Here is a 13332-nt window from a genome sequence, read left to right as displayed (position 1 = left end):
GAACTCCTTCCTGCCTATGTGTTGCCTTCAGAAAGTGTCAGGGGCCGAAGTTTGGGGTTCCCAGACCTTCAGGTCCTCAGAGAACTTCTGAAGTCCCAGCGAAGACTGCTGAGAGGTAAAAAGACCAAAGCATGAGGGGATTGGTGACAGAAGTTAACCTCATACACCCGGGTGACACTGAAGAGTTTTTCCTTCATGCTGTTTTCAGAAGAGTTTTAGTTGGGAGTCATGGGGAGAGCTGCCTACAAAGACTTAAATTGAGTTGTGTTTGAATGGTTCTCTGAAGATCCAGTGCTGGTTCTATTGGAAGAAATCATCTCTTACCACTTGTCTGCACCCAAGATTTGCAAAGAGAGGGTTCCGTTCCTCAAAATAGTACCTGAAGCTGGATGAAGACGACACTAGTTCATGTTGTGAGCAGAATCTGCCTGTTGCATTGAGTTTTGACTGTCAGTTCTGAACTGCATTTGTTTTTTGGATGTCTGGACTGTGTAATCCTGTTTCAACCAGGGCCACTTGCAATGAGCCTTTTCCCTTTCCACCAGTAAACCTTTTTATTCTGAACAACCCCAAACCATGTGCCTTTCTTTACACTGGGACTCGTGGTAACAACAGAAGCTTAGGTCCCTAAAGCCTGTCCTCCTCCCCACTTTATGAGAAATCACTTTGTCCCGCTTATCCAGAATGTGCCTCTAAATTCTACCATCCAGGCGAAAGGGAGCCACGTCATCAAATATTGTTAAAGCTGCATTACTCTTGTTCGGAACCGAGCATTGTTGAAGTTTCCCTGAGATTAGTTTATTAAAGTATTTTTGTTTGTTAATAATTAATTATCACTGGTCCTAAATCTCCAGTGATATATACAATGCCAGTAAAATATTATTCACACAGAGACAGAAAATATTAAAATGCTCACGGTCACCACTGGGCTATAAATTCTTGCTTTGTTCCTAGAAGGAGAAACCATATCTAATATTTAACAATGTCTGTACCACACAGAAATTCGTATGATGGACATTGTGCAAGGTTAATTACCGTAGCAGCAAATGCCGTACCCTGAACCGTTCCCCTATCGTCCTTTGGTTCGTTCTCCTGTGCTGGCACTCGGGTCATGATAAAATGTAATGTAAGAAAAGCGTGAATGCAAAGCATGACCAATTGACCCATCATCTCCAGGTCTGGCCCAGCCCCTGGCCTGCCGCACCTGGATGAAGAAGCTCCCCTCTGAAGGTAGGGCTCTGCTCAGGCCCTGACTGGTTACTAAGCTAAGGTCTCATTTTAGTTAGGTTGGGCTGGAATTACAGCTGTCTTAACTTATTCCTCATGAGTACCATAAATATATGTTATTTTTTTATTCACAATTAATGAAATAACTTACCGTGCAACAATAGACAGACACACAACTTTTCTAGACATGTCCTTCAGGGGTAGCTCTTGCTCCCCCCTTTGCCCATGCATTAAACAATTTAGAAAAGAAAATCTCCTTTATATTTAATTTATATACTTTTAGTGTTTTGTTTTTTTTCAAATTCAGTCAATAAATGTCTTGTATTTTGGTCTCCTGGGAAGCTCCATTAAGCCTGGGATGAGTGACGAGAGGAGTTCATGTCCTCCTCCATTCTTGGAGGGGCTTCCGAGATGGTAGCCCTGGACTTCTGATTGGGCAGTGGAGGTTGCTTCGCAGCCCTGTAGCTTGCCCTCTGTGTGCTTCCCTCTCTCTCACTCCCACGCACTCAAACACGCAAACCTGGTGAATTTAACACTGTTACAGGAAAAGCGGAAACCACAGGGGTATGACGGGTGCCTCTCAATACAGCCCATTTCCTGTCCACTGGAACACCCTCACCCTGCCTATGTAACACCCTCACCCTGAACAGACCTTCAGACCTTCTCTATCAGAAAGAGGGTGGAAAAAGAGAAAGGGAAAATGAATACTTTCCAGCAGAGTGCTGATGGAGTGGATACCCCAGGCTTCTTTCCTTTCTTTCATGGCCACACTTTATGTCTTGCTCAGGAGCTGTTCCAACCACATTCACTCCAGCTATGGGTCTTCCAGCTGTATTATCCCCCTTCCACCTTTCTTTGGTTCTTTCTCTCCCCCCCCCCCACCCCCACCCCTATTTCACTGTCTTTCCTCCAGGAATCACTTAACCCCTTCTCCCCCAATCTTTCCTGGTTTTCTGAAGCCTGTTGACCAACCCCTTCTTTTCAATCCTTATCCTCAGCTTGGGACCTGCCTTCGTGTACTCATACGCACACCCGTACATACTCACACGCGCTCTTTCAGTGTGTCAGGTGTCTGATCTTCGCCGTATAACCCTAGCTCCTGCCGAGATGGGCCTAGGCATTACTTGCACACGTTGACCCACTCTGTAATCCTGCACTGTTCACACACCACATAGCAGCACCAGTGAAATTTGCAATTGCACCTCTCGCTGCGGGTCTGCCTCAAAATGTTGTGTCCCCTGCCACAACAGAGGCTCTCGCAGTTGTCCATGCCAGGGCTGGTCTTGTTGCAGATTCTGCCTTGGGTGCCAGAGGAGTCCAACGTCAGCTCCCGCTCGCAAAAGTCGGGCGACTTTTCAAAGTAGACCAGGTCACTGCTGCTGGCTCGGCGCCGGTGGGGGAAGTGAGGCTGCTCCACCTGCCCCGTGTTCCTGTTGTGGGGTTTGATGAGCGTGGCCCCCTGGAACCTGTCCTTGAGTACGGATCCCACCACTCGGAAGTCAGGGGTCACCTGCCAGCAGGTCTTTAGCTGGCAACTGCCAGAGGTACCGTGACATTTGCACTTTCTTCTCATGTTCTCCATCACCACCTAGAAGAAGAGCAGAACAGTAGGTTAATACCCTCCGCCTGCGATAACCACACCTTTCATCTCTTTACCCAGCACTTCACTTATCCATATACACCAAGGGATGGGGGGTTCTATAAACTGTGCCTAAAAAAAAATGGAACAGAACCCCCATGCTTAAGCGCTGGTCTAAGACACGCCTAAAGTTAGACACAGTTTTTAGAATAGCGCTGAAGCGCAGAGGTCGTGTGTAAATGTATGCACGTCCATTTGCCCCAATGAAAACGTGGTGCAAATTCCCCTGCCTTCATTTATGTGTGGAATACCCTTATTCTGTAATTACATGCTCAATTGGAATCCACGTCCATGACCCTCCTATTTCTACGCCCCCTTTTCTGAGACACGTGTAAAGCTTAGGTGCTGATCACGTGCCCACATTTACATGTATACATGTTAATTGAGTTCAGCAGGGCCGCTGAGAGGGGGGCAGGGGGGACAAAATTCCACGGGCCTGAGCCTCCAAGGGGGGCCCAGTGCTGCAGTCCCCTCCACCCGCCCCCCCCCCCCTCCGTCCACCACCGGGCCTTGAGGGCGGGACACAGGGAGGGAAGGCCCGAAGGGAGGTGATCTGCAGACCGCCGCTGCTGCGTTTCTTTCACACGGAGCGAGGTCGAGGTGAAGTGCTATGATTTGAATTCAGGGGTGCCCGGCCCGGTGGTGGACGGAGGGGGGCAGGTGGGGGGGGCGGTGATGACGATGACCTCGGGGGGGGGGGGGGGCGGCGGAGGTGGGGCCCCGGGGGCGGCCTTGCCCTGGGCCCAGCCCAGTCTCTCGGCGTCAACAATTGCTTATTAAAAAGCCAATTAATGGCATTAATTGGCAGATTAGTCAAGTTCTAATTTTGGGGGGTTAGTGATTTAAACAGGCCAGAAACAGTTCCTGGCCATTTAATTAGCTAGTCTGGGGCTAACCGGACATTTTAGTGGTGTTTAACCAGTTACTGCCCTGCTGAAGATGCCCAGGTTGATCGGAAGCTGAAAACAGCTCTTTTGTGAGCAGTCTAGGGTGGAGACGACCCAAAAACAGTGAGCAGCTCAGAAAGGGTGAAGCCAATCGGTCACCCAAGCATGCGCAGAACAGCCAATCGCTAAGCACGGCTGCTCTGCACGTGATACAGACGTCTTTCATACATGCACACGTACTCTGTGTATGAAAGCAGTGTGTAGCTTTTTTTTTTTGTTTTCAAACTGATTTTAATTGCCGCCACAGCTGTCTCCTCTGGTACAAGCAGCACTCGCATTCCTGGGCGTGCAGCCAAACCTGCCTGATCTGCCCCTCGACAGCAGTATAGCCGGGAAACCAGTGTCAACTCTGCAAGCAGGCAGGGAGGGAAGCAAGGGAGAGCAAGGTGTAGGAGAGAGCAAAGTGCTTGCATGGATGCTTGGAAAGCAGGGGGAGGGGGGGAGGCAGGCTCTAGAGATGCCGCAGCTCTCCTCAGCAGAGGGTAGAATTTCAGCAGTAATAGGAAGGAAACAGCAGTACCGACAGCTCCTGACTATCTGTAAAAATTTCATCCTAAACGCAGTTCCTTTCTGTGCATTGCTAGGAAAACAGCCCTGCATCACTCAGAATGCGCAATTGAAGAATAATTAGCTCATTAAAATAACTTTGCATGCAATTCCTAACAATGCATTACCACCCTGGGCACTGCCTATTTGAACAGTACTCCAACCATCCTCCATTTACTACTACTACTACTACTACTACTACTTAACATTTCTAGAGCGCTACTAGGGTTACGCAGCGCTGTACAAATTAACGAATAAGGACGGTCCCTGCTCAGAAGAGCTTACAATCTAAAGGACGAAATGTCAAGTTGGGGTAGTTGAGATTTCCTGAGAAGAGGTGTAGTGATTAGGTGCCAAAGGCGACATTGAAGAGGTGGGCTTTGAGCAATGATTTGAAGATGGGTAGGGAGGGGGCCCGGCGTATGGGCTCAGGGAGTTTGTTCCAAGCATGGGGTGAGGCGAGGCAGAAACGTCGGAGTTGGCGGTGGTGGAGAAGGGTACTGAAAGGAGGGATTTGTCTTGAGAGCGGAGGTTACGGGTAGGGACGTAAGGGGAGATGAGGGTAGAGAGGTAAGGAGGGGCTGCAGATTGAGTGCATTTGTAGGTGAGTAGGAGAAGCTTGAACTGTATGCAGTATCTGATCGGAAGCCAGTGAAGTGACTTGAGGAGAGGGGTGATATGAGTATATCGGTTTTTTACTGGCTTGGACATTCTCCAGCAGCTGCGAGGGAAAGCAAAGAGCCTGACAGGTACATGGTAACAATGCCTTTAGCTCACCTCTACTATAATAAGATTCGTCAGTCTGTCACCATCTCTCTCGGCCCCGCCCTTGCATCAAAACGTGATGACATCGAGGGCGGCGGACCTATCAGAGGCGCGAGGGCGGGGCCGAGAGAGATGTTGACAGACTGACGAATCTAATGAACCTTACGAACCCTTCACTTCAGTGAAACCACGGAGTCAGCTTCACAACGTTGCAGGTGCGTTTTATTACACTACACAGCTCCCTAATTTTGAAGTTAAATATCGCAGGGTGGCTCGGGGGGGGGGGAGAGAGGGGGAGCAATGACACTGGAACTGGGAGGGAGGGAGAGAGGGGGGCAACGACCCTAGAACTTGGAGGGGGGCGGGCGGGCCCAGGAACTGGGAGGGGGTGACCCTGAAACAGGAAGGGAGGGGGAGAGGACCGACCCTGCAACTGGGAGGGAGGGACGGTGGGTGGGGGGGGGGGGGGGAAACCCTGGAACTGGGAGGGCCCCTTGCACAGACTCTCATTCTCACACACACACTCTTGCACCCAGTCTCACACACTCACACATTCACTCTCTCTCTATCACACACTCACTCTCACACACACTCTGTAAAACACACACACTCCGAGGAAAACCTTGCTAGCGCCCGTTTCATATGTGTCAGAAATGGGCCTTTTTTCCTAGTCTATCCATAAAAGAATTGAGGAGAACACCCAGTTCCTGTGAAGATCCATGATGCAACCACACTTTGAAGATTGTGTGGAGATTTGTGCAACCCACCCCCCCAAAAAAGATATAGCAGAGCTAAAAAAAAGGTGTGGAGGAGTAGCCTAGTGGTTAGTGCAGTGGACTTTGATCCTGGGGAATTGGGTTTGATTCCCACTGCAGCTCCTTATGACTCCGGTCATGTCACTTAATCCTCCATTGCCCCAGATAAAAATAAGTACCTACATATACTATGTAAACCGCTTTGAATGTAGTTGTAAGAACCATAGGAAGGTGGTACATCAAATCCCATTCCCTTTCAGGGAAAATGACAAAGGGGATGTAATTGTTCCCTTCTGAAGGGCTCACCAGCTTGGAAAAGAGGTGGCTGAGAAAGGATATGATAGACATTTATGAAATCACAAGTGGGGTGGAGCAGGTAAATTGGAAACAGCTGTTTAACCTATCCAATAGTACCAAGTCTAAGGAACACTCCATGAAGCACTTTAAAATGAATTTTGGAAAGTCTTTAGTCAATACACCAGTAAGCTGAGCGCTGTGTTTCTGGATAATGTGGTCACAGCACTTAGCATAGCTGGGTTTACAAAATATGAACCTTGCAGAATTGATTTGGGGAACAGAATGGCTATGTGGAGAGTGATGAAGATAAAGCGAACGTGCTAAACAATTATTTCTCTTCGGTGTTCACGGAGGAAAATCCTGGAGAAGGACCGCGGTTGGCTGCTGAGGGAACGTCTGGGAATAAAATGGATACTGCGCTGTTTACGGAAGAAAGAGTTTATAAACAGCTAGAGCATCTGAAGGAGAACAAAGCTAGGGGCCGGAGGAATGGTTCCGTAGAATCTTAGCGGAGATTGGGTGGCGACGCCAGTAATTGGAAACAAAACGGGAGCTGGGCAGACTTCTACGGTCTATGCCCTGAGAAAGGCAAGGACAAATCAAACTCGGGTATACATATAAAGTATCACATACCATGTAAAATGAGTTTATCTTGTTGAGCAGCCTGGATGGACCGTTCAGGTCTTTATCTGCCGTCATTTACTATGTTACTCTTTGGGATTCTACATGGAATGTTGCTACTAATTGGGATTCCGGAATCTTCAGAACTTTTAGTACAAGAACAGTACTGGGCAGACTTCTACGGTCTGTGCCCTGAGAAAGGCAAGGACAAATCAAACTCGGGTATACATATAAAGCATCACATACCATGTAAAATGAGTTTATCTTGTTGGGCAGACTGGATGGACCATGCAGGTCTCTCTCTGCCATGATCTACTATGTTACTTTCCTGCTTATTTTCGAAGGAGAAGGCCGGCCATCTTCCGACACAAATCGGGAGATGGCCGGCCTTCTCCTAAACCTGGACAAATCGGTATAATTGAAAGCCGATTTTGGCCGGCTTCAACTGCTTTCCGTTGCAGGGCCGGCCAAAGTTAAAGGGGCGTGTCAGCAGGCTACCGAAGGCGAGACGGGGCGTGGTTACGAGATGGCCGACTTCAGCCGATAATGGAAAAAAGAAGGCCGACTCTGACTTGGTCCATTTATTTTTAGGACCAAGCCTCAATAAAAGTGCCCCAACTGACCAGGTGACCACTGGAGGGAATCGGGGATCACCTCCCCTTACTCCCCCAGTGGTCACTAACCCCCTCCCACCCAAAGAAAAACAAAAAACATTTTTGTGCCAGCCTCTATGCCAGCCTCAAATGTCATACCCAGCTCCATCACAGTACTATGCAGGTCCCTGGAGCAGTTTTTAGTGGGTGCAGTGCACTTCAGGCAAGCGGACCCAGGCCCATCCCCCCTACCTGTTACACTTGTGCTGGTAAATGGGAGCACTCCAAACCCACCAGAAACCCACTGTATCACATGTAGGTGCCCCCCGTTACCCTTTAAGGGCTATGGTAGTGTTGTACAGTCATGGGTAGTGGGTTTGGGGGGTTTTGGGGGGCTCAGCACCTGGGATCAATTTGTGAAGTCCACTGCAGTGCCCCCTAGGGTGCCCGATTGGTGTCCTGGCATGTCAGGGGGACCACTGCACTATGAATGCTGGCTCCTTCCACGACCAAATGGCTTGGATTTGGCTGGGTTTGAGATGGCTGCCATTAGTTTCCATTATCGGCAAAAACCAATTGCGGCCATCTCTAATGCCGGTGATCTCTAAGGCCGGCCCAAATGTGGAGATTTGGCCGGCCCCGACCGTATTATCGAAACAAAAGATGGCCGGCCATCTCGTTTCGATGATACGGTCGGGTATGCCGCTTTACAGGGTCGGACTTAGAGATGGCCGCCCATATAGATGGCCGGCCCCCGTTCGATTATGCCCCTCCACGTTACTATGTAAACCAATCTCATGTTCACAAAACCTTTTACGGCACTGCTGTTAACAAGAGGAAATGGATCTCCCTATTATGATGTGTTCAGTACTGTTCGAAATAGATGTGCATGGGGAAATAATCTGGTCCCATCCCCATCATATTGGTACCATTCCCATTCCTGTACTCAATCCACATTTAATGCATCCTATAATTGCTTAAAATTTAACATAAAAGAATAGGAATTAATTTGTTAAATATGCAAAAAAAAGAGCCATATCCTTATTCTTAATGTGGATTCCTCTTTTATTTATTTTGGATTTGATCGTGCCTTTTCAGTAGTAACTCAAGGTGAGTTACATTCAGGTACACTGAGTATTGTGGAAGGCTCACAATCTAAGGGGTCCTTTTACAAAGGCGCGCTGAAAAATGGCACACGGTAGTTTAGGCATGGGTTTTGGGCACACGCCGATCCATTTTTTAACGCGCCTGTAAAAAAGGTCTCTTTTTTTTTGCCTAAAATCAAAATTGCCGCGCATCCATTTTGGGTCTGAGACCTTACCACCAACCATTGACCTAGCAGTAAGGAATCCGGGCAGTAATGACCTACGCGTGTCAAATGCCACTTGGCGTGCATCTGTTATGCGCACCAGAAAATAAACAAATATTTTTCAGACGTGCGCCAAAATTAAAATGACCACAAGGGCCACGCGGTAACCAGGCAGTAAAACTCCAATTTGGCACGTGTTTGGCTCCTACGCGGCTTAGTAAAAGGACCCTAAGGTTATACCTGAGGTAATGAAGGGTTAAGTGACTTGTCCAAGGTCAACAGGAGCAGCAGCAGTGGGACTTGAACTGGCCACCTCTGGATATCAAGAGTGGTGTTCTAACCACTAGGCCACTCCTTCCCTCCCCTTTTGATCTTTTTCTTTATTTTTGTATTTTATAGCTGAGGTGTTGATGTTTCCAATTTCCAAATCGAGTTGTGCATGGTGACATAATCTGGTGTCCATTCACTTCAGATCTATCCCCTCCCATCCCCATGGTATTAATGACTTTTGTTACCCACACCGTGACCTGGATTAGCCGCTCTTAGAGGCAGGATGTAGGTTCGATGACCACTGGTTTAACCCAGTCCCTTTGTCATTTCTGCTGTCTCTGTGTTTCTCTCCTGCCTGCCTGCCTGCCTAGGACTCACTTTCTCTGCTTCTACATTGCTATCCAGGGAGGGAGGTGGGATTTTACTTCAGGCATCCGGAACAGGTTCTTAAGCAATTACAAAGAAAACACTATTAAAATAATGCCTTTATCACGTTAGGCCCAACTGTTTGTGTACGAGAGCAGTGTATATATATGACGAGACTTCTATTTCCATAGTTCACATTTCATTCTATAGAACTGTGTCAGCAGCATCCCGTAATTACTGTCAGGAAACTAGAACCACCCAATAATGACAGATTTGGGAGACCATGGAAAAACTGTAACAACTCCCCATACACACTCTCCACAGCAGACACAGTGCTTTCCCAGCCCTTCCCATTCTCCCCAGTACACCTTTCACAGCTAAGAAACACCTCATTCCCAGCCCTTCCCATTCTCCCCCACAACACCTTTCACATCAAAGAAACACCTCATTCTCAGCCCTTCCCATTCTCCCCCACAACACCTTTCACAGCTAAGAAACACCTCATTCCCAGCTCTTCCCATTCTCCCCCACAACACCTTTCACAGCAAAGAAACACCTCATTCCCAGCCCTTCCCATTCTCCCCCACAACACCTTTCACAGCAAAGAAACACCTCATTCCCAGCCCTTCCCATTCTCCCCCACCTTTCACAGCTAAGAAACACCTCATTCCCAGCCCTTCCCATTCTCCCCCACAACACCTTTCACATCAAAGAAACACCTCATTCTCAGCCCTTCCCATTCTCCCCCACAACACCTTTCACAGCAAAGAAACACCTCATTCTCAGCCCTTCCCATTCTCCCCCACAACACCTTTCACAGCAAAGAAACACCTCATTCTCAGCCCCTCCCATTCTCCCCCAGAATACCTTTCACAGCAAAGAAACACCTCATTCTCAGCCCCTCCCATTCTCCCCCAGACTCACAGAAATAGAAGCCTGCGCGGCCGCGTTGCTGATGCGCAAGAGCAGGCTTCTACATGGAATGTTGCTAGTGGAATAACAACATTCCATGTAGAATCTCAAATAGTAGCAACAGAATCTCAATAGTAGCAACATTCCATGTAGAATCTTCAAATAGTAGCAACAGAATCTCAATAGTAGCAACATTCCATGTAGAATCTCAAATAGGGAAAGGGAAATGGGACTTGACATACCACCTTTCTGAGGTTTTTGCAACTACATTCAAAGCATAGGCGCCCCGTATAAGAGGCTTGGGGAGGCTAAGCCTCCCCAGCCCAATCGTGGACTTCCTTTGGCTGCTGCCCTCACAAACGCAGTGCTTTTGCCAGATAGCTCTCCCTCCGTCCTTCCCACTCTCGCCGGCTTCCCGATCGGCAACCCTCCTCCTCCCTCCCCCGCACATGCGTGCGTTTTAACCTTTTACTTTCCGTGGCAGCGACATCAATCAAGAAAAAGGCACTACAGGCTCGCCTCCGGCTCCAGCTTCTCCCTTCCCACAGTGTTCCCGCCTTCTGCGATGATGCATTTCCTGTTTCTGCGAGGGCGGGACACTGCATGAAGGGAGAAGCTGGAGGCGAGCTTGTAATGCCTTTTTCTTCATTGACGTCGCTGCCATGGTCACTTTTTGGTTTGTGGCTGTTGCCTTCACTACCTTCTCTTCGTGCTGACAGTCTTCTGATGGCTTCCACCTCAACCACACAGCTACAGAGCAACCCCCAAAGCCAGTTGTGCAACCCCCAAAGCCAGTTGTACTCCCAGGGTTCTCTCTCTTGCTAGCCATCCTTCAAAATAAATTGCAGCCATCAGAAGGACAGTAACTTTTTTTCCCTCTTTTTTTTTTTAAACCTCTGATTACACAGGGATGAAAAGAAAGAGGCAGAGGGCTATTAAGAGGGTAAGAGACAAACAAAAGTGAGAAGTCATTGATGGAGGTGTGAGAGGTTAGAAATGGGGAAGTAAAAGTGGGGTAAGAGTTTAGATAAGGGGTGTGATGTAAGTCAGGAACTGAAGGTGGAGAGAGGATGAGTGATGAGGAAGAAACTGGTTGGCGAAGGGATGAGAGGCAGATGAATGTAGATGAGTCTAGGAAGAGGATGAGCACAAAGAGTGGAAATGGGGAACTAAAAAGTAGCTGAAAGACAAGGGAATAGGAGGCTGACAAAGAATGAGAGACATGAAAATGGGAGGCCTAGAGAGGTAAGTGGAGGGAGACTGAGGACTGGAGGAGGGATAAAAACATAGAAGAGAAACAAAGATCAGTGTCAGAGACAGATATAGGAGAGGAGAGAAAGGAAAAGAAAAGAAAGGAGTTGGACGTGATGAAGAAACAAAATGGAAATAAGATCTTGAAAAAGGATTTAGGAGTAAGCCAACAAGAGCATAGGCGCCATGTATAATGGACTTCCCTTGGCTGCTGCCCTCACAAACGCAGCGCTTTTGCCAGATAGCTCTCCCTCTTTCCTTCCCGCTCTCGCCGGCTTCCCGACCGGCAGCCCTCCTCCTCCTCCCCCCACACGCGTGTGTGTTTTAACCTTTTACTTTCTGTGGCAGCGACGTCAATCAAGAAAAAGGCACTACAGGCTCGCCTTCGGCTCCAGCTTCTCCCTTCCCTCTTCACACAGTGTCCCGCCTTCTGCGATGATGCATTTCCTGTTTCTGCGAGGGCGGGACACTGTGTGAAGAGAGAAGGGAGAAGCTGGAGGCGAGCCTGTAATGCCTTTTTCTTCATTGACGTCGCTGCCACGGAGAGTAAAAGGGTTAAACGGGGGCGGGGGAAAGACAGGAATGGAGAGGAGGGCTGTCGGGGAGCTGAGGGAGGGCAGGGAGAATCGCTGGAAATGGAGGGGAGGGGAGGGGGAGAGAACAGATCGCTGGACATGGAGAGAAGGGGAGGGCAGGGGGAGAGAACAGATCACTGGAGAGGAGGGGAGGGCAGGGGAGAGGAGAATTGCTGGCCATGTATGGATAGTGGGGAGGGCAGGGGAGAGAGGAGAATTGCTGGACATGGATGGATGGAGGGGAGGGCAGGGGGAGAGAAGAAATCGCTGGACAGGAGAGGAGGGGAGGGCTGGGGAGAGAGGAGAACTGGACATGGATGGATGGAGGGGAGGGCAGGGGAGAGAGGAGAATTGCTGGACATGGATGGAGGGGGCAGGGGAGAGAGGAAATTTGCTGGAGATGGATGGAGGAGAAGGCAGGGGAGAATGGAGAGTTGCTGGACATGAATGGATGGAGGGGAGGGCAAGGGAGAGAGGAGAAATCGCTGGACAGGAGAGGAGAGGAGGGCTGGGGAGAGAGGAGAATTTCTGGACATGGATGGAAGAAGGGGAGTGCAGGGGAGAGAGAAGAATTGCTGGGCATGGATGGAGGGGGCAGGGGAGAGAGGAAATTTGCTGGAGATGGATGGAGGAGAAGGCAGGGGAGAATGGAGAGTTGCTGGACATGGATGGATGGAGGGGAGGGCAAGGGAGAGAGGAGAATTGCTGAACATGGGTGGAGGGGAGAGAAGACAGAGGAAGTAGATGCACATGGATGGAGGGGAGGGGAGTGAAGAGAAATGCTTTATATGGATGGAGGGGAAATTGCTGAATTTAAGGGCTGGATTGGAACACTTTGAGGACAGATGTTGAAACTGGAGAAAGGATAGGGACAGGACTACAGATGGTAGACAGGACGCATAAGGACACAGGAGGATGGTGGACATGGAGAGAGAAAAAATATCAAATGGAAAGAAGACACTGCATAAAACAGAAGACACTGGGACCAAAGCGAATAGAAAAAACTAAATGCTCAGACAGCAAAGGTAGAAAACATTTTTTTATTCAGAATTTATTATTTGTAACATGTCAGCTTTTGGAAATGTGCATCTGTGATATTTTGCATGTAAGTTTCAATTTTTCTAGTATTGCTGCATGCTGAGTCTTGAGTTAACTTTCCGGTTCAGTATTTTGTCTTCATATCTGTTGTGTCATGTGTTTTTCATGTGTGATTAAGGGGCAGTATTCTGCTAGTGTGTTGTATTTGCAGCCTTTGTTTC

At 48.7% G+C, this 13332-nt stretch overlaps 1 protein-coding gene across 1 annotated transcript in view; it reads right to left on the bottom strand.

Moving 5' to 3' along the window:
• Positions 1–2142: 2142 nt before the first annotated feature.
• Positions 2143–13332, bottom strand: part of WNT10A (Wnt family member 10A) — a 68994-nt gene continuing 57804 nt past the window's right edge. Inside the window, exon 4 of the mRNA XM_030209284.1 lies at positions 2143–2815. Coding sequence (XP_030065144.1) covers positions 2348–2815 — 468 coding nt within the window. The 3' untranslated portion in view covers positions 2143–2347. The remainder of the gene's footprint in view (positions 2816–13332) is intronic.

Source organism: Microcaecilia unicolor, chromosome 7 (genome assembly GCF_901765095.1).
Source record: "Microcaecilia unicolor chromosome 7, aMicUni1.1, whole genome shotgun sequence".
Taxonomy (NCBI): Eukaryota; Metazoa; Chordata; class Amphibia; order Gymnophiona; family Siphonopidae; genus Microcaecilia; species Microcaecilia unicolor.
Note: the sequence above shows the minus strand (reverse complement) of the source record. Positions and strands in the feature narration are given on the sequence as shown.